The sequence below is a fragment of the Prionailurus viverrinus genome, chromosome A1 (genome assembly GCF_022837055.1).
Source record: "Prionailurus viverrinus isolate Anna chromosome A1, UM_Priviv_1.0, whole genome shotgun sequence".
NCBI classification, from domain to species: domain Eukaryota; kingdom Metazoa; phylum Chordata; class Mammalia; order Carnivora; family Felidae; genus Prionailurus; species Prionailurus viverrinus.
This window is the reverse complement of record NC_062561.1, coordinates 107,480,446-107,503,033: the sequence shown is the minus strand read 5'-3', so window position 1 is coordinate 107,503,033 and position 22,588 is coordinate 107,480,446. Positions and strand designations below refer to the sequence as shown.

General features: G+C 37.6%; 1 protein-coding gene across 1 annotated transcript in view; it reads right to left on the bottom strand.

The window, feature by feature from the left end:
* ADAMTS19 (ADAM metallopeptidase with thrombospondin type 1 motif 19) overlaps nucleotides 1-22,588 on the bottom strand; it is a 245,646-nt gene that overhangs the window by 59,282 nt on the left and 163,776 nt on the right. The window contains exons 14-16 of the mRNA XM_047868192.1: nucleotides 15,858-15,985; nucleotides 11,501-11,621; nucleotides 4,805-4,885 (exon numbers count right to left, since the gene is read on the bottom strand). Coding sequence (XP_047724148.1) covers nucleotides 4,805-4,885; nucleotides 11,501-11,621; nucleotides 15,858-15,985 — 330 coding nt within the window. The remainder of the gene's footprint in view (nucleotides 1-4,804; nucleotides 4,886-11,500; nucleotides 11,622-15,857; nucleotides 15,986-22,588) is intronic.

The window sequence follows — 22,588 nt, the reverse complement described above, 5'->3', positions numbered from 1 at the left end:
ATGCAGATAATAATTACATATGGGAATACAATTCAGCGAGTAATGTAAAAGAATAATTGTATTGGGAGGGAATTAACTGTCTCCAATGAAATTATAGTTTTATTTATTTATTTTTTTTTTAAATTTTTTTTTCAACGTTTATTTATTTTTGGGACAGAGAGAGACAGAGCATGAACGGGGGAGGGGCAGAGAGAGAGAGAGACACAGAATCGGAAACAGGCTCCAAGCTCTGAGCCATCAGCCCAGCGCCTGACGCGGGGCTCGAACTCACGGACCGCGAGATCGTGACCTGGCTGAAGTCGGATGCTTAACCGACTGCGCCACCCAGGCGCCCCTGAAATTATAGTTTTATATAGACAAGTTAATTTGTTAAAGATCAGCTTTCCAGGAAATAATAGATTTTCCTGATGCTATTTCAGATAAAGATTTTCAATAACTTCCTTCCAATGTCCAAAGAAGCCTTTAGGAAATGTGGTTTATGACATGTATTCTCTACGATAGGCTTGAAATCTAAGATTTTAGGCTTAAAATCGAGGATTTTAATACTGTGCCATTTTTCCCCAAAATTTCCTCTTATCCATGTGTGCTATCTCAGCAAATGCCATTATTATTTGCCCAGTTGTTTAATCCATAAGCCTACAAGTGATCCTTGAACTTTACTTTCTATCCACACATCCATTCTCACCAAGTTTTATGAGCTCGACTACTTCAATGTCTCTAGAAGCCACTGAGTTCTTCCCATTCCCAGTCTGTGACTGGATCATACCACTGGCCACTTTCTCTTCATCCTTGCACCCTTCTCCTAATTCATCAGGATAGCTGTGATTGATTCAGTTAAGAAGTAAGGAAACTTCTATTTTCAACATGAATCTCCCAAGTAGTATTCAGACGGTTCAGGAGCACTCATGCTATTTCCTTAAAAAGTAAGAGACCCTAGCAACTTATGCCTAATTCTAAGCACAAAGAAAAGTGACATTCATGAGGCCGGAGACCTAACAAAGACGTGGGATTCTGGGGCGCCTGGGTGGCTCAGTCGGTTAAGCGTCTGACTTTGGCTCAGGTCATGACCTCACGGTTCGTGGGTTCTAGGCCCATGTTGGGCTCTGTGCTGACACTCGGAGGCTGCAGTCTGCTTCAGATTCTGTGTCTTCCTTTCTCTCTGCCCTTCCCCAGCTCATGCCCTGTCTCTCTCTCTCTCTCTCTCTCTCTCTCAAAAGTACATAAACATTAAACAAATTAAAAAAAAAAAGACATGGGATTCCGTTTTTAAATTAAATCCTCTTCTCATAACAAAAAGTGGTTGGAGATTTATGTTTAGAGATATACATAAGGGAAAGAAGATGGGATCTGGCATACCTGGAGGTAGTGACAGGAGAAGAAAACCACCACTTCATGATTTATATTCCCCTGAGTTAATGCTGTACAATTGATCTCATTGGTTAAGAAATGGGGGGAAAGAGGGAGATGGGGGGGGAAGTTCAAGGAAAATTTGTTCATATAGGACATGTACTTTAAAATCACAAGCATAATGTGAGAGACAATGAATTAAAAAAGAAAAACAAAAAGTAAAAAGAGATAGTAGGAACAAGATACAATGGCCACACTGCTTGGGCTTAAATCTAAGATCATGGTTTTTTAGATGTATGATCTTGGGAAAGAAACTTAAATTCTCTGGTCCTCTAGTTTTTGATTTAAAAAAAAATTAGTGGTGCCTACTTAACAGACATGTGAAGATCTATTTAGCAGATATATTTAAAGAACTCACCCATACTAATTACTATACAAGTATGAACCATCTTTTTTTAATTAAAATTCACTCAAAAAAAGTCTTTATTACTTTCTGTGTGCCAGAGTCTGCTTTAGTTACTGTGGATAAAGCTCTGAGAAAAATGATCCCTGCCTTCAAAATTAACACTGGAAGATACAGAATATAAAAGCACGTATGCAAACAGAGAAGAAAATTCAGATGGTGATGGTGGTAGGTGCTCTGAAGAAAATAAAGCAGGACAATGCAGCAGATAGTAGCTTGATTGTGGGTCACGGTGGTTATGGAGAGAAAGTGATATATCTGAGTAACTGACAGGACTTGCTGATGTATTAGAGTGGTAAAGGCAACTGTCAAGAAGAACTAGTTGTGGTACAAACTCCTGGATAGAAATTAGTGACTGTGGGGTCATAAATAATGGCCCCCAAAAAGATACCCGTGTTCCAAAAGATAGATATCATACAAAGTATCTTCTCTGACCACAATGGGAAATGACTTAGAAATCAGTAACAGGGAAAACTGGAAAATTCATTAATGTGGAAATGAAACAACACTCAAAAAGCCAATGGATCAAAGAAGAAATTATGAGGGAAATTAGAAAATATCTTGAGACAAATGGAAATGAAAACACAACATAGCAAAATGTAGAGGACACAGCAAAAGCAGTGCTGTGGGTGGAAACTTAGAGCAACAAATGCTTACATTAAAAAAAGAAGATCTTATAAAGTTAACAACCTGACTTTATAAGCTAAGGAACTAGAAAAAGAACACACTAAACCCAAAGCTACCTAAAGAAGAAAATAATAAAGATTAGAGCAGAGATAAATGAAATAGAGAATAGAAAAATAATAGAGAAAACTAACAAAACCAGAAATTGGTTCATTGAACAGATGAACAAAATCAACAAAACTTTAGCTGCACTTGACTAAGAAAGAAAAATAAAAAAGACAACTGAAAAGTCAGAAATGAAAGTGCGGATGTTACAACCGATGCTGCAGAAATAAAAACGATGGTAAGGAATGTACTGTAATAATTCTCATGCCAGTCAGAATGGCTCATATCAAACAGACAAGAAGTAAGAAGCTTTAACTAGGTTGTGGAGAAAAAGAAACCCTCATGTACTGTTGGTGGGAATGCAAACTGGTGTAGCCACTGTGGAAAACAGTACAGAAATTTCTCAAAAAATTAAAAATAGAAATGCCATACAATCCAGTAATTCCACCTTCTATTTACCCAAGGAAAATGGAAACACTAACTCAAAAAGATATATGCACCCCCATGTTTATTGCAGCATTATTTACAATGGCCAAGATACGGAAGTAATCTCAGTGTCCACCAAGAGATAAAGAAGGTGTGGTGCATATACACAATGAAATATCACTCAGTCAAAAAAAAAAGAGTGAGCTCTTGTCATTTCTGACAACATAGGTGGACCCAGAGTATTATGCGAAGTGAAATAAGTCACACAGAGAAAGATGGCTTGATTTCATTTATATGTAATCTCAAATGAACGAACAGAAACAGACTTATAAATACAGACAACAAACTGGTAGCTGCTAGACAGATAGGGCAGTGGAGGGATGGGCAAAATAGGTAAAGGGGATTAAGAGGTACAAACTTCCAGTTATAAAATAAATAAGTCATGGGGATTAAAATTACAGCTTGGGGAATACAGTTAATTATAATAAGACCATATGGTAACAAAAGGCTACTGCATTTGTCACGGTGAGCACTGTGCAATGTACAAAGCTGTCCAATCACTATATTGTGCACCTGAAACTAACAGAACATTGTATGGCAGCTATACTTGAATAAAAATTTTAAAAATTTATATGCTAACAAAGTGGATAGCCTAAAAGAAGTGTACAGATTCCTGGAAACACAAATCTTACCAAGACCGAATCACAAATACTTATAACTAGCAAGGATACTGAATCAGTAATCAAAAGTATCCCCCCAAACAAAATTACTGGATGTTAAAATGGCTTCACTGGTAAATTCTATGCAACATCTAAAGAAAAACCAACATCAATCCTCACATTTTCCAAAGAACTGAATTGGAGGGAAGACTTCCTAATTCACACTTAGGAGGCCTAGCTCATTTTTGATACCAAAGCTAGACAAAGACACTACAAAAAAAAGAAAACTACACAGGAGCTTCCCTTATGAACATTGATTTAAAAATTCTCAACAATACACTAGCAAACCGAATTCAGAAGCATAAAAGGCATTCAAATCAGAAAGGAAGAAGTACAATTATTTCTGATGGCAGATGATATGATCTTATACGTAGAATATTTACTCTTTTACCAGACCTAATCACATTAGATCCCTTTAATCCATGGATGCCATAACTACAGAGAACCATTTCATATGACTGAATTGGTTTGTAATTTTGATATGTGGGCAATATGTATTCTGGCAACTGAGCATTTTCTTTCATATATTTAAATCATTAATTGGCCTAATTAAAATAGCTGATACAATTCTTTCCATATGCAATACTTAAACATTTAAAATACTCTCTTCATAGGTGAATATACCTAAAGTGAGGAAAGGAAACAGCATCATTTCCCATCAAAACATTAAATCCTTTCAGTTCAGTATGTCAGAATTTTTTTGAGAATCCCACAAGATTTTCTATTTCTAAAGGAATCATATGCACAGACACACACATACATGCATTTGTACATGCAATAAATGTGAATGTGTATATGCATATATGAAATAAACATGTTTATGGAATATGTCTGCACATGTGTGAAATAAAACATACCTAAATCCTCCAATGAATTTTTTTTATAACACAGCATAACATGTGGAAGCAATTTATACTCTCCCAAGAACATAGACAACCAGATTGCTTTTGCTCTGATAAGTCCCTGGGAGAGAAGGAAAGAAATTCCTACTCGATATGACAAGAGGTGCTTCCTGGGAAATTCAAACATGTAACTAGAAACAGATTGATGTCTTCGTCATTACAGAACTGTCAGGGCAGGGAGTGGGGCTCGTACTTGGATCGGCTCTGTGTCAGGTTACCTAAATAGCTATGTGCCGGCTTTTCCTCCACAACTTTGATTCTTCTTGCTCCAGCAGGTATCACCAGCACTTCTACATAACCTGTAAGAGTCAATAAAACACGAAATAAATCTTGAATTCTCTTAAGATCTCTTTTCTTAATTGACTTGCTCTTTTTTTCTTTTGGTTTTGGTTTTTGCTATGGTATTTCAATACTTATGGAAAGAAAAAAATGCATACAAAAGCTGTCATCATTGCAAGGGGAGAAATTTCTTGGAAAGATGTGGAGTCTATAGCAGTATTAAGGGCAAAAAGGTAACTGTATTTTATGTTAAAAAACATAAAGGCTCATTGATCTCTTATGAAGTGGGAGGGGGAAAAACCACAATGGTAGAGCTCAGTTAGAAACACAGTAGATCATGGAACAAAATAAGTAACTTCGGATTTTGCTCATGAAACTCCTTTAAGTTAGAATGTGTGGGGAAGAAGGAAAGGCAGCTGGAGAGAATGCAGCTGGCAGGATCAGGTCCCTGGAGTAGCTGAGAATAGGACAAGAGAGACCCAAACACTCCCTGAGGAGATTAACAAAGGGTTTTGAAACTGGGGCTGGAGACAAGAAAGTGTAAGGTTGCACCTTGCAATCTAGCATCACCCTGAAAGATGTCAAACAGCTAGAAGCAAGACCCAATTAAGTGTTTGTTAGAAAACCCTTTTTAGCAGAGGTGAGGAATGTAACACTTGAAGTGAAATAAGATAAAAAGATAAAGTGAGATAAAAGAGAGTTTGCAGAAAAAGTCACAATTAAGACTTCATTTAGTGCAGAATAGTTATACAGCAGACACCTACTTTTGGCTGAGTAGTTATGCTTTAAATTTTAATATTATAATATATATGATATAGGTAATATTTAATATTCTTAACATTTGTGTAGCTCCATGTATCTGATCAAAGTCTAACTTCAAAGCTAGTAAAAAGGCACAATAACTGATCCCAGAGTTGTCATCTATTGATTAATTTTTCAAAGTCCCGAAACTGTTTGTAATTATTGGTGTAAACCCAAAGGTAGCACACACCCCACCCGGTGGCAGTGGCTGGAATCTGAGGCATGTGTTTTCTGAATCATAATTTCCATTAGTGAATGCTGCTTATCCAATTTAACCATTGTTAGCAAACCAAATCATATAAGCACTATCATTTTGAAACATGAACAAAGTAGGCGGTGATGAAAGTAGAAGCAAATGTTTATTACCGATTTATTCACAGAAGTACGGTAAGAAGATCTGTGCACTCAATGAGCTCATAATGAAATTGGAAAGACAAAGCAAAAATACCTTATACAAGTATGAGTTAAATAAAAATTCAAAAATTATGTAAAAAAGATCATATGCAGGATGGTATGGTTAACTCCCTGCTTAAAAATATAAACCACTCTTTCAATAGTCCTCCTCCTCTGATCACATCACCACTCAAAAGGTTCACTGCTATTTTTAACTCACGGAAGTGGGATTTTTTGTTTTCCTTTTAAATTGTTATACACATTACTCATGTTTGAGAAACACTGGCATCAACTCGAATCACTCAGATTCAGAGAAGAGAACATTTCATAGAGTCAAGTAAAGCTTCACAAAGAAGTAAACAGATGAACTGTCATTGAAGAATGGACAGGAATTGGATATGTATAAAAAAAAAGTATGAGTTAGCTGTATGCAAGGGAAAGTAAGAGAGCAAGTAATATTTTTGGTAGCACATAAGTAAAATAATTCTGTCAGAAAGACAAGATGTTAGAATATGTCTCTGTTAAACAGAGTTTTAATGCATGCCCAAGATACTGAATTGATCCATCTGAAGTTAGTGAACATAGCAAGGAACTTGGTAATCAGCTACTGGTTTGGAGAAGCTTTATCTGAGAGCAGTATGCAGGATGCCTAGTGATAGGTGAGTTGTGGATTAACTGTATTGGGAGGCTAACGTAAAACTCCAGGAGCACGAGAGGCTAAGGAAGAAAACCCAGTAGGCCCTGTGAAGAAAAAAAAAAATTCTGAACTGACAACCAATAGAAAGTGGGGAAATAAACACTGAACACAAAGCTTTCTTATTACTTATGTGAGAATGCAGCCATAGTTTATAAGAAAATGGAAGTCAATCTTTGATAGTTCTGATAAGTTGAACTTCGCAAATTATAGTTAATAAACCAACATAACACACTAGTGAAAATAACTACAAAGAACTCTGGAACATCTGGAACTCCAGAGAAAGACTAGGCTATTGGAGTACTTTTGTGAGGTGGTAATATCAGCCATGGAAGTAACTGGAGAAAACTGAGGGAGAAGAGAAGTGAAGGACTCAACCTAGGACAGTCATAGGTTTAAAGAGAGAGACTGAAAATAAAAAAGAATCCAGAGAAGGAATAATCATGAGAAGCAGGAGATCTGGCTGTTCTGGTGCAGTGGGATCCTACAGATTGGATTGTCTTAAGAGAAGCTGTTGGTCAACTGTGTCAGAAGCTGTAGAAACATCAAAGAGAAAGATGACTAAGAGAGCCCCACTGAATGTCACAATCAAGAGGTGACTATTCATCTCTGAGCAAAGTAACTTAATAAAGTATTTGGAGAAGATATTAAATTTCAGGATGTTAAGGAAGAAGAGGAGAGAGAGAGAGAGAAGTAGAGGGAGTTACTGTAAATTCCTATTTGAGTTTAGCAGTAAACTCAGAGGTTTGTTGTACATTAGGACAGTAGGTTATGTCTACGTTTATAGTTCTATCTAGAGCAAGTGTCATTACTCAACTGGAATCGCTTAAAGGACAGATGAGTTAGACGGAGTTTCAAGAAAAAAGGGAGAAAGAGAAATACAGAGCAAAATGATTTGAAGAGAGATGGCCAATGAATGGGGACCTAGATATTTTTCAGTAGGTAAGTCATTTAGCATGATTGAGAATGTGCATTTAAAAAAAAATTTTTTTTTCAACGTTTATTTATTTTTGGGACAGAGAGAGACAGAGCATGAACGGGGGGGGGGGGGCAGAGAGAGAGGGAGATACAGAATCGGAAACAGGCTCCAGGCTCTGAGCCATCAGCCCAGAGCCTGACGCGGGGCTCGAACTCCCGGACCGCGAGATCGTGACCTGGCTGAAGTCAGACGCTTAACCGACTGCGCCACCCAGGTGCCCCGAGAATGTGCATTTTTAAATTTATTTTTTATTTTATTATTTTACTTCTTAAAGGTTTATTTATTTATTTAGGGAGAGAAAGAGAGAGCACCAGGAGGGGAAGGGCATAGGGAGAGAGGGAGAGAGAGAATCCCAAGCAGGCTCTGTGCTATGAGGGCAGAGCCTGACGCGGGTCTCAATCCCATGAACCACGAGCTCGTGATCTAAGCCGAAATCAAGAGTTGGTCGCTTGACCAACTGAGCCACCCAGGTGCCCCAGAATGTGCATTTTTTTAAAGCAGTGAATATGAGAGTGGCTACTGCCAAGTTTAGTAGTTGGAATAAAGTCTGTGATGTCAAAATTGTAAATTTGATCCTCATGTTGGAGAGTTGGCTTTGTTCACAGGAACATCCTATTTAATAACCAGAGATTCCATTCTTAAACAGACCTATTAAAATGCCAACAGCAATCACTATCTTCATGGTAGTAATAATGATAAACGTCAGACTGTGACTAGCTATGTGCTAGTCACTATTGTAGGCAATTTACATAATTATTCATTTAATCATAAGGGTAACATCCAAAGTAGATACTACATTTCTCATTTGATAGATGAGAAAATAAAGGGAAAGGGAAAAATTACCATTTTCAAGACTGCTTTCACAGTAATTAGGTGACTGAAGCTGTGACCTAAGATCTGTCTGATTCCACTATGGACTTTGAGCTATGACCCGCTGCTATTATTTCATGCAATAGAATCCATAACACTATGACTCTCCACTGCTGTGCCAAACATACAAGCAAAAAGTCTGAGAGGATGTGTTCCTTATACAGGATCAGTATCATCATCTCTTATGCTAAGAATAACACATTTTATGCCCATTTTCTTCTTAGTGTATACTGATAACTATCTAGTTCTATTATCAGCCAAATATACAATTTATCTTTAACAATTCTTTTAAAAATTATCCCACATCTAGGCAAGTTACAATGAGACATGATAAATGCACTAAGAAAAAGAAAAAAAAAAAACCTCCTCAAGTTTATTTTCTAGCTCCAAGAAAAATGATTTAACAAACTCTAAATAGAGCACAGGGACTGAAAACACCCACATGTGTCTGCACATGTGTTACTCATACAGTATATATATACAGTGTCCATGGCCAACTGGACCAAATAAGGCTACAATTCCTTCAAGAAATTCTAGGAAGTCCATAAACATAAGGATAAAATTGTCTGAAGAGAAATGTACAAAACATTCCCTAAATCACAAGGAGATGAAGCCCACGATATAATTAAGGGCTCATACAGATTTTTGTTTTTAAAACTTCCTAAAATATAATGTTTCATTATGAATTACATTGATAAATATTAATGGATCATACACTGTCCTGGTCATTGGGAATATAGAGTTAAAAATAATCATGAGATTTTTCCTCATTAATCTTAAAGACTAGCAGGGAAAGAAAAATTAATAAATGTAAACTTACAAATGTGATTAGAACCTCACCATATGGATACAAATATAGTGTCACTAAAATAGTTGTTAGTGATGGGGGTAGAGGTTTTCAGTGCTCACCGAAGTAGTGACATCTGAACTGAGATCTAAGTGATGTCTAGAATTAACCAGCAAAGCTAAGAGAAAGCTAAAAGAGCCATATTTTTAAATGCAAGGTGCTGAAGGGAGCATGGTCATTTGAACATCTGTAAGAAATTTGGGAAGGAAAGGGATGATGGTGTGAGACGATGTCGGAGAGACAGGTAGGTACAACACCATGCAGGACTTCACGGTCCAAACTAACAATTCTAGTCTTTTCCCTAAGAGCCATGTGAAGCTAGCATATATCTGGAAGGAGGAAAGCAACATTAATAGTCTCTGATATTCTCAGTATCTTAGGCATCTCAGACATTTTCCAAATAATAGATTCCATGAACACGAGTTACCAACAGCAAATGAACAAATGAACAAAAGTAGAAATTAAAGTGCAGTAAAAACAAAGGAGGTTTGAAGTAAGAATCTGGGGGAAAATGTACCCACATAACTACAGTCAGAAAGGAAAGCAATTTTTAAACTGGTATTTCTCTTTTATATGCTCAGTGGGGGAAAAAAGTGTTATTACAACTAAATAAAGATATCAGTGCTGAATGCCTATCAATAATTCGGTGAACTGTTTCCATGCACAGTAAATAACCATGCAAGAATAGTCATCAAAAATTCTTGTATCTTTAAACCCCTTTGGTCTTTCAGGCTTCATTTTAACTTCATACTGGAAACCCTCCTCTGCTACAATCATCCTGGAAAGGTTATTATAATTGTACTTCTTAGTTGAAAGTCTGAGAGGCTATTACAGTTAAGTATGACTTTTCTAAATGAGCTCTGGCAGATTTTGACTTGTAGGACCTGTCACATTTTTCACAGCTTTGGAGGTCGAGAGTTTTGATCTACACTTTACCCTGGGCCTCGGTTATTTTTAGGCTTTAAGATCTCCAAGCTCACTTATCTTTTATTCTGCTGGGGCCTAGAAAAAGGTTACATTCAACTTTAGAGGGCTGTGTCTAATTTTCTTTTCCGAAGGACTCTTTTACCTAGAGGAACTCCGCTATCTTGATTATTCAAACACAAATGGTTGTTCTTAGTATTCAAACTAATACATACTTTAGTCTCAGGTTTTTTTGATATTTGAACAAGAAAAGAATTTAAAATAGGAACAAGCTGAGGCATGTAGTGTAAGCATGCTAATAATGATGAAATTATAATCATAAATATAAGATAGTTTAAAAGACAGACATCCAGGTAAGATACTAATGTAAACGTCTGCTTCCTCCCAGTATGCTTGAGGACCTGAGTGTAAGGTGTTTTCTGGATATAAAGCAAATCTGTAGGTTATTATATTTCAGTACAGACAGTATCACTTTTTGTGGTGGATCACTTTAAAACTCACACTACATAGATCATTGATGGTCATTTCATTCTTCCATCCCCTGAGTACTGGTACTTAGAGATGATGAAACAAGAGAAGAAAGGATGACTTTCCACTATTCATATATCTAGAACATCTTCTGATTCTCCCTGTTATCATTTCCACTATGCTACACTGCTATAGACTCTGTTTCCAAAATTTTATTCCTTCAAAGTGAATAAAAACATAAAAAAAACCCAAAAAACAAAATGGAAGGCTGAAAACCTGAAGACTAATACTCTCAATAGCTGTTCCACGCTGTTAGAAATCATTATTCTCTGTTAGACATCAGGCTTTGCATTGGAGAATAAGATCTCTAGAAACCTGATAGCATTAGCCAATGCAAATTAGATTATTCCCTTTCAGCTCCAATATATTAAATGCATAACAGATGACTTCATATTTACATTAATGGGACATGGGCTTGTTAGAGTCTCTGGCTCATGTCACAGGTATTGTATGTCATCACGAAAACTCATTCCCTATCCATTAAAAAAGTCTTCAATGATGGAGTCAGAACTGTGATTTCTAAGTCAACTCCATGTAATCTCTTTCCCAAAGACTGTTTAGATTTATTTTTTTTTGAAAAGAATTAAAAGAATAATTACCTGCTCCTCTGGTGTGATTAAAATCTCCTTTAATAATTTTGCATGATTTTCCATTGCCATTGCATACACCACAGTGATCTTCCCTTGCAAGGGACCCTAAAAAACCATCACAGCCAACCTTCTGTAACAAGAGATTGACAGTACATTATAAAGTGAGTTTTTTTCCACTTTAGCTTTTTTAACCACTAATTTAGAAGGAACCTAGTATCTACACACTAGACACATTTAATTGACAAATGAGCAAAATGTCATATTCTCTGGTGCAAATTAACAGAGCAAGCTCATGTCAAATGATATCATTGGTAAAGTGACCAAATAGCAGGACAGCAATGAGAATATTTTTCTCACAGTAAGAATTAAATGGTATCTTAAAGCAATTTGGAAAAAAACAATATTGAGACAAATGCAATTTATATAAATCCCCAAGGAAATCACATTTCTATTAAATATAACATGATTAATCTACTTCACTCTACTTAACATAGAACAGATATACTCATATATAGAAGGCTTCACTTCTTAAAGTGGTTCCAAAGCAAATGCTCAATTATTAAAGATTAACTTTGTGAAAATCAAACATATGCTTATTTTCACCATAGTTCATGAACAAACTTCTATCCTCATGTTCTTTGGCATCTAGCACGGCTGCTATAAGAAAATATGAACAGCGGGGACATTCATTTTAATTTGCTTCCAGAGGAATTACATTAATCTGAATCTTCTGGGATAAAATCATCGACTCCTTTCTAGTGAATAATGCTGGTCTCCCATTGATGTTCAGAAAATATGATTATAAATAAGTATGCAATGTTCTGCATACTCAAAAGGCAGAAATTAATATGTCAATACTGTCAGAAATAAATGGTTGGATTACACAATTATCCTTAGCCAAGAAGGAGTTGCAAGAGAGATTGATGATACATCCGTTTGTAGCAAGTTACAATTATTTTAGAGGAATTTTAAAAATATTATATGAAACAGGAACAAAAACAGGTTTTTTTTCTGTGCTTAGTGTTGGTGGTGCAAGCGGATGATGAATATCCTGAGAAGGCAAAAATCACATTAAACCTGCATAATATAGCATCCTTTCCTTTTATCCAGGGGGATATATCACTGTCAAGAGGTAGCAAAGCAATGCATTAGTAGAGAAGCTTGATCTGCAAATCAAAGCGTATTCAGGGAGAAATAAAAAGAATGCCTGTGGATGAAAGAGGTGGCCACCACAGGAAATTCTCAAAATACAACAAAGGTAGGGTAAGAGCTCACTAAGCGGGAGCCATGAAAAGACCTGAAAGTCCTGGAGTGAGGGGCAAAAAAAAATCTCATTTACATACAAACGAGGACAAATTTACAGTAGAGTGTAGAGTGGTTTTGAAATGAAAAAAAAAAAAAAAAAAACAACTCTAATGCTCTATCCCTAGTTTGTTTCTTGGCAAATACAATAAACCCAATAAATAGTAGTTAAATGACTGAATAAATTAGTACCTACTGGTTTATTAATTTTTTTCCAACCCTTGTAACTGGGATACTATAATTCTGTCCACCTAATATAAAAGCCAGGGATAGACATAATGTCATAGCTCAACAATCATGGATTTTAAAAATAAGAATCAAAGATTTTTTATTTTGTAATTTAGTGTCAAGTACCCATACTTATCACAATATGCTTATATATCTCCAGACATTGAGGATGAATGCCTTTGAGAAGGTAATGTAATTTAATTGGGGTGGCCACCTGAAATACCACTGGTGTCCTGGAGATGGGCAGATAACATAATACAGAAGACAGCTTTTTCTATCCTTTTCTAGGACAGAAATACCACGGAGACAAAATGGATCACGAGGAGAAAGCTATTTTCTTCTTTTTTTAAAATTTTTAAAGTTCATTTATTTATTTTGAGAGAGAGAGAGCGCAGGGGAGGGGCAGAGGGAGAGGGAGAGAGAGAATCCTAAGCAGACTCTGCACTGTCAGCACAGACCCTGATGTGGGGCTCGAACTCACAAACCATGAGATTATGACCTGAGCCAAAACCAACAGTCAGACACTTAACCAACTGAGCCACCCAGGCACCCCAAAAGCTATCTATTTTCAACTGCCCTTCTTCGTCCCTCTCCAAGTTTACAATTGTACGTTCAGTTTTGGTGCTACGTATTTTGTGTAGCGAAACCTGAAAAACAGGAGGTCGTCAGAAAGAAAAAAAGTAGCATGCTTTTAATTATATGGAAAGACTGAATGTAGCATTTTAGTTAAAAGCCAGAATGTTGAAGTATTCCAATTCTGTCAGAAGTCACAATCCATTTCGTGGAACTTAATTGTAACCATCAGATTCATGTGGCACTTACGCAGAATTTTTTTTGTTGCTGTTGTTTTAATTTTGATGTCTAGCTAGGAACTCTGTAAAAATATCTAGCTTACACAATACTGTTAAGTGAAAACATGGGCAATTTAGGCTATTGTATTTAGCATATACAGTTAGGAAAATACCTTTTTATGAAAAATAAATGCATTGAAGACAAACTTTAATCTGACAGACTTACATATAGTGACGAAATAAAGTTAAAAGCTTTAACTGTACAACATTCAGGTCTGAAAACAAAACATGTATAGGTAAATGTCTGCAATGTTTTTTTTTACAGGCAAATGAAAAAATTACATTTCAGGTAACTGACACAAGCTGTTAAAGAATAAAGGAAATTAATATGTAATTATAAGACTGTTTCTTATGCCAATGTATTACATGATTCTGTGCTTTCAATTCTATAGAATGCTGGCAAAACATAAAATCTTAGAGTTGGTAAAGCATTTAAGTTCCATGTTGTTTCCAAGTTTTTACCCAGAGTTCCGTAGGTCTCTACTGGAACACAGGTTGGTCCACCCACACCTTGTACATGTTTTCAAATTTTGGCACATGTGCATGTGTGTATGTATGCACAGGCGTGCATTTTTCTGGGGAAAAAAGGAAACCTTTCATCAGATTCTCAAAGGAGTGTATTGTACAAAAAAGTCAATGACCATTGGTTTACCAACTTCATTTGACAGACTGGTTAATAGGTGTATAACACATTTTCAGTGATTTTCATAAGAATGTCATTTCTTAGTGGCTGTCATGGATTCAGTACCGCTCCACTCAGATGCTTCTTTCCTAACTAAGGGATTTATTTCCTTCCCATGCCCATTAAGTTCATTAGCCAATGGCTCTCATCAGAAATTGCCTAGACGGAAGAAAACTGCCTTTCCCAAGGTCCCATCTCCCTCCTAGGGCAGCTTGCATCCAGACACGAGTAGATGCTAAGGGTAAAAAGGCCTGGTTTTCTCACCCCAAATGAGGACAACTCTGAAGAGCCATCCCAGCTCACATGGTAGCCTGTTGTGACTGTACCATAGCACACTTTCTCCCTGTGCCTGACCCTGGCTCCTTCCCCTCCCAGCATGGATGGTGATCATACAGACACTTGGCATTAACCTCTCAGTTTATTAATCTCCCAGGGAAAGCCAATTTGAGATAGTGGTAGAATTATAAGCAGCAACTTCTAACTTCTAGCCTTTGATCTCTCCCACTCTGCTGTCCACACTTGCTATAAGAGAATTTCTACTTTTCTCAAGATAAGTGAAGAGTGCATCAATGCATGTAGCAAATGGAGATTTTTTTTAATCTTTATTTTTGAAAGAGAGAAAGAGAGATAGAGAGAGACCAAGCGGGGGAGGAACACAGAGAGAGGGACAGAATCCGAAGCAGGCTCCAGAATCTGAGCTGTCAGTACAGAGCCTGATGCAGGGCTCAAACCCATGAGCCGTGAGATCATGACCTGAGCCCAAGCCGGCAGCTCAACCGACTGAGCCACCCAGGTGCCCCAATGGAAATGGTTTTTAAAAAGAAAGATATAAGCAAATGAGATGTTTAAGCATTATAAGAAAACTGAATATATATTTGAAAATCAGTTGTTTCCAGTATGTTGAAAATGCTTCAATATTAAGTGAGTAATAGGATGGATTTTATAGGTTTTTGCCACACGGCTCAGCCTTGGACACAAGATACGGAGAAGTGCAGCGCTTGAATTTTGGGTCTGGAATATTTTGACAGAAAATGCCATTTTAGATGCATAATATTTACACTACAGAATTAAAATCTCAGGGTCTTTCAGCTGGTCATGGATTTTAAGATGATCTAGTCCAAACCCTTGGTTTCTGAAGACAAGGGGTTTCAAAGCAGATCAGACTTGCTCAGGATGACAGCTGAGTGAGAACTAAATCCACAGCTTTTGAGTCTGGGCACAGAGTTTTCCGCCATACTGTGCAGCTACCCAAAAGCACTCATAGCCTCCTTCAGCACATAGTCCCCCTTCTTAAATGTCTTACCTGACACCTGCCATTTGCACAGACATCTAATCCCTGATATCCACATGAAGTTCCATCCATTACTTTTTCTGATAGAAGGATAGGCTGTTCTTTCCCAACAGGAGAGCAAAACAAGGCACATGGTTTTTCTACACACAGAGTGGATAAAAAAAATGAGCACAAGTTACTCCATAAGTATTTTTATCTCAAGCTTTATTTTTCAGAACGTTGTTGAGTACAAAGTATAATTTGATGTGAACTGAGTAATGCAATTCTACAGTAGTTATGAGCAGAAAATGAGAGGACGCCTGGGAAAAATATAGATATCCAATGAACAGTTATCTCCTTAAGAAATATGTCTTCAAATTATTTTCAAAATGTATCACTTACTATTTTCTGGCACCAAACCTCTACCACGTACAAAGTGATCACTCTTGCCCACAGATATTTTACACGCCAACCACTGATTTTTGCTCATATCCTTTGGAATGAACTGCCTCTTAAGTACATATCAGAATTCTGCCTATTTCAGATTTACTTATTGATGAAAACTTTCTTCACATGTCACTTCTACATTCCAATACACTAATTTTCAATCCTATACATGTGGCGTTTTCTAATTGCAAACTTACTAAAGGGAGAAAGAAGAATTTCTAAGATGAGCAATTCTCCTAGGATTTTCCATTACAAGGATGTTTAGAAATGCAACAGAATCCCATGAGAACGTTCCCTGGAATGCACATGTGCTAGCTAGGACTCAACTCCCTTTATTGCTTACTCAGAAAGCATGCCAGTATACATGATATGTAGGTTAAGAAACACCATCCTAGGTGGAGAGTGTTTGAATAGCTGGCAGTCTTCTTCAGGGCTTCATTAAGCAAGAAGGTAGGGTGGTTAGAGTTAAAAGGCATGCCTATCAGGCTCAGTCAAGAGTGGCAAAATATTTTTAAAGTGCTGTTTCTATTTCTAAGTATCCTACAGAAGAACTGTAGTATTTGGTAACACCAGTAGTAGAATTATCCAAATCTGAAACTTCAGAGCAATTTCCATGCTACATTACTACTCTATTGGCTTGATACCAGTCAGGCCCTTTGCTGTTTATTAAGCTCATATAAATAGAATGGAAAATAGTTTACAGTCTTTGACACTGATCTTCGCTTATGTCTTCAGTAAAGTTCCACGTATGCTGATGGGATTCTATAAATACCAAATAACAGCCAGAGGCATGGAACAGGGTATCACTTTGCAAAGAGAAGACAGACAGTTAAATGAGCCTTCAGAATTGAACATTTCAAACAGTTTTCACATGTGGCTTCTGAATACTGCTCTGAACAATTCTGGGGAGTTGGAACATGGCCTTCAATGTGCATGGTTTTGAAATTTTCCTTTAAGATGCCATTATAAGCTGCAATAAAGCATTTCAGTATGCTCTCACACCTCAAAGTAGGTTATGTTTATTCAATGACTGCTTACTATGTCATATCTTTGGACTTAAAAACAGCTGCTATAATTGCAACGCTTTAAAAGTTATATATGTATATATATATAATTCTCTTTCCGGAGTTTTCATTGAAGAGAGGAGCAAACCAAATATATGAATAATGTGGAAAGGAGTTAGTCTAGAAAATTCCATTCACATTCCAAGCGAGAATTCAGATAAAAATCTTTCTATTTCTTCTTTTACAGCGTATTGTCAATTCACTGTGCTTTACAGATGACATAAACATTTGACACCAATCTTCCTTCCTGGAGTATACCCTTGAGATTGTGACATTATAGTGATCCTTGTAACAAGCCAGTACTTCCTTGGCAGGCAAGCTTTGTCTTGATTTAAGAGACCAACCCTTTCCAAGATATGCATTAAACATGGATTTCAGCCAAATTTCAGCACAGTGTATGTAAAATACCTGAATGCTAAAGCCATGCATCTTTTTTCTCTAAAAATAACTGTTCACTATGGCATTGATACCCTGTATTTAATTTGCCTAGCCACAGATTCATGTATTACATAAGAATAACAGAAAAATCCCCTTGCATTTTAAGGTGTCATATGTTATTAAGACTTGGAGTTTTTTTCAAAGAATTAGATGTTTCAATTTCTTCCATAGTGCTACATAACGCAAAGACCACGGTTGTGTACTTTCTTTATGCTATGGACCAACATGTTTGATTGATATGTGTCACAAAATTATTAAAAAATGCTAACCTGCTAATTATGTAAATATTTATTGTGGATCATTCTGATGATACACATCGTTTTATAAGAGGTAGGGGCTTTTAAAATTGTGATTTCCACTGGCTTTAATATTTTAAATTGGCCCCCATCCAATCCCAATTTTTTTTTTTTTTTACACTCTGGAGAAAACCTGTTTCCTCTGTCTTATTTCACATATGAATGAACAGGTTTCAAATGAATTTAATATTATCAAATTGAACAGCCAGTTAGAGGCAGAGATAGGATTGACCCTCAAGTGATCTGATGACGATTTTCATTATTTGAATAGTCATATTGTTCCTACTATAAAAAGGTATGGCATATATATTCAAAATTATGCAACAAATACTCATCAGAAGCTTAATATTTGCCAGTCTGTCCACTCAGCACAGACATAGAGAGAGTACAAACACCTGAAAATCTGCTACAATAAGGTGCTTGTGAGGAGCACATACCCAATTTGGAGGATCAGGGAGATTCTTTTTTCCTAGAGGACCTGACATAAACTGAGTCCAAAAAATCAAGAGCCATTTTTCAGGGAAATAAATGGGGAGAGACAGACCAAAGCCTGAGAAAGAAAAGGTATTAGGCTGAGAAACCAGCATGTGTACAGGCCCAGGCACAAGAGAGCACACTGTGTGTGAGGGATGGACTGGAAGTCGCCTGTCTGTGCTGGAGAACACAAAAGGGGACGGTGACCCCAGGCAAGAGAAGATAAAGGGACAGTCACGCAAAGGGCCTTAGCAACCAGAGGCAGTTACATCTGAGATTGGTCCCGAGAGCAGCGGGGCTCACGGAAGGGTGCCACGTGGCACAGTGGTTGACATATCCAGCCTTTAAAGGGCCAGTCTGGCTGAAAAGTGGAGCACGGGCTGTAGAAGACTGGCGAGAGAGGGGAGGAAGGTGTTTGAGAATCCAGTGCAAACACGAACAAACGTTCTGGCAGGAGAACGCTTTGGACAAAGAGGGTTTGCTACTTGATTACAGGGATGGAGACTGAGGAAGAATGGTCCTAGCTTAGCTTGGGAATCAGACTGATCGTGATACCGTTCCATGTGACAGAGCACAGGGAGAGAAGCAGATGCAGGACTGAGACAAAAAGGAAAGGGGCATGCTGAGTTAGAAATAATGAGACGTTGAGTGAAGATGTCCATGCAACGGATGGGTAAGCAACGAAGGGGCTCAGGACAGAGAGATCTGGGTGGGAGATAAACATCTGTGTTCCTTTGGCATACGGATGATAAATAAAGCCTAGTGAATAAAGTATTATTATCCCAAGGAGATCACTAGAAAATTCATTCACCTAACTTATTAAGTGCCTACTCTGTTCAGGTACTGTTCACAATGTTGAACATACAGCAATGCAAAAACAGGATAAACCCTGTTCTTCCAATAATTATGGGGCACATATAATAAACAAATGTAGGAGTGCCTGGGTGGCTCAGTCGGTTAAGCATCCGACTCTTGATTTCAGCTCAAGTCACGAGCTCATGGATAGAGTTTGAGCCCTGCATCAGGCTCGGTGTAGACACTGTGGAGCTTGCTTGGGATTCTCCCTCCCTTTCTCTCTGCCCCTCCTCTGCTCACTCTCTTTTGCTCTCAAAAAATATAAAAACTAAAAAAAATTTTTTTTAAATACACAAAATGGAAAAGTATTATGGCAGATGATGGTGAGTTCTGTGAAAAAAGAATAAAGCAAGGAAAGGAAAGGGATTGTTATTATTTTACAAAAAACCTAAAGGAGGTGAGAGAATGAAGTACACAGATACCTGGAGATGGTGTTACAGCAGGGAAAGCAGGGGTTTTCAAGACACTAGGACCTATTCTAGGCGGAGCAAGTGAGCCAGTATGGGTGGAAGTGTGATGGGGAACAGAAGGGATGAGGTCAGAGGGTCAGAGGAAGCCAGGTAGCAGAGATCCTTTTAGGCCCTTAGAAGGAATAAATGTGGGATTTCAGTGAGCTGGGAAGGTACTGGAGGGTTTTGAATAGAAGAATAACAGGAAATGACTGACAATTTAGATGTATCACTCTGGCTCTTGAGACTGAAGGAGAGCACAGGCATGAAGACCATTTAGAGGGCTCCTGCAATCACGGGGAGAGAGACAGTGGCTTGTGCCAGGGTTGGAGTTCTGGTGCTGTTTGGAAATGATAAAACTCTGGATGTATTTTAAAGGTAGGGCTCATATCCATAAAAATAATGAAATCTTGCCATTTGCAACAAAATAGACAGATCTAGAGAATATAATGCTAAGTGAAATGAGTCACAGAAAGACAAATCCTATACAATTTCACTCAAATATGGAATTTAAGAAACAAAATGAATGAACAAATAAAAAAAAGAGACAAACCACAAAAGAGACGCTTAACTATACAGAACTGATGGTTGCTGGAGGGGAGGTGGTGGGAACATGGATGAAACAGGTGAAGGGGATTAAGAGTACATTTAACTTGATGAACCCTGAGTAATATATAGAAATGCTGAAGCACTGTATCATACACCTGAAATTAATATAACACTGTACGTTAACGACACTAGAATTAGAAAAAATGAGGCTCATGTGACCTTACTGATATTTTGAGCATAGAGTGAAAGAAAAGAAAAAAATGATGACTCCAATGTTTTGTCTAAGCATCTAGAAGGAGGCAATTACCATTCATTAAGAGGGCAGCGTGAACAGAAGATTGTGCTGTAATTTCCTCTCACCGGAGGAAGCAGTAGGACTGGAGGCCATCATGGCAAAGAGAGCATGACATGTTTGAGGCAGGAAAACAAGAACAGGATCTGGAGTTGAGAGTGACAGGGAGCAAGGTTCTAGATGAGACATGAGGCAAGAGAAGGGAGCAGATTACCTCCTCACCCTCCTGCTACCAAATACAGAACACTACTGTCTGTCGTGGAGTGATCTGCCTTGTTGTTTGGCTGTTTCCATTAGTGCTTGTATGCTCAGAAGCTGATCCTGAGAGAAGGGTTTTGTCAGATGGGTGCACTGAAATTGATGAACAACGGAATTCAGGCTGTTGATAGGAGGGTTACTGAAATGATGGAAAAGCACAGTCCAAACTGACTAAGGGGAGAAATAAGGACAAGAAATACTGACGGTCAGTTAAGTGACAGAATTCACAACCATATTTGGTAACTGTAGCTCAAATCCAGAGCTCACCAACCACGGGCAAGAACTATTGCTTCTTTTTTTAAAAAAAATATTTTATTTATTTATCTTAAGTTTTAAATGTTTTTATTTAAAACTTCTTTAATGTTTACTTTTCAGAGAGAGAGAGAGAGAGAGAGAGAGAGAGAGAGAGAGAGAGAACTAGTGGGGAAAAGACAGAGAGAGAGGGAGCTGTGAACACAGAGCCCAGAGCAGGGCTCAAACCCATGAACTGCAATATCATGACCTGAGCTGAAGTTGGACACCTATTTTGACTGAGCCACCCTGCTTCCCTAGTTGTTTATTTGTTTGTTTGTTTATTATTTTATAGAGGGAGAGTGCTCTAGTGGGGTTGAGGGGCAGAGGGAGAGAGAAAGAATCCCAAGCAGGCTCCATGCTCAGCGCAGAGCCACACGCGGGGCTCAACCCCATGACCTTGGGATCATGACCTGAGCTGAAATCAAGAGTCAGAGGCTCAACCAACTAAGCCACCCAGGTGCTCCAGAACTATCTTCTTAAGTAATAAGTTTAAACGACAGTTGCAAAAATAGTACAGAGAGGTCTCATGTACCTTTTCCCCAGTTAACCCCAATGGCTACACTTTCATAACTAGAGTACAATAGCAAACCCAGGAAACTGACATCAGTACATGTTTGTGTATACTTCACTGATCACAAGCGTAGATTTTACAACCACCACCACAATCAATATCTGTAAGTATTTTACCAGCACAAACTTCTACTTTATGTTACCCCTAGGTAATAGCACCCATTCCTTTCCCCGCCTTCATCCCTAACTCCTGGCAACCTTTAATCTGTTTTCTATCCCTGCAGTTTTATCATTTCGAGAATGTTACATAGGTGGAATCACAGAATATGTGAAGTTTTGACATTGGCTCTTTTCACTTAGCATAATGCTCTGAAGCCCACCAAGTTGCTTCATATCCATAGTTCCTCTTACTGCTTCAGAGTATCCCATGGTGTGGATGTACCTCAGTGTGTCTGACAATTCAGGGTCTCAGGACTTTTTTGGTTGTTTCCAGGTTTTAGCTATCAAAAATAAAGCTGCTACGAACATTTGTGTATGGGATTTTTTTTAAGGTTGTAAATTTTTATTTCTCTGGGGAAAATGCCCAGGATTGTGTTTTCTAAGTTGTATGATAACTGTATGCTTAATTATTGAAGAAACCACCAAGCTATTTTTCAGAGTGGCTGTACGATTTACATTCCTATCAGCAACGTAGAAGATCCAATTTCCCCTCATCCTCACCAGCATTTCATATTGCCACTCTTTTAAAATTGAAGTTAATCTAATTGGTATGCAATAATATACACCACATTAAAATAAATACTTGTAGTCAGTGCTTGTGATTGTTATATGTATTAAA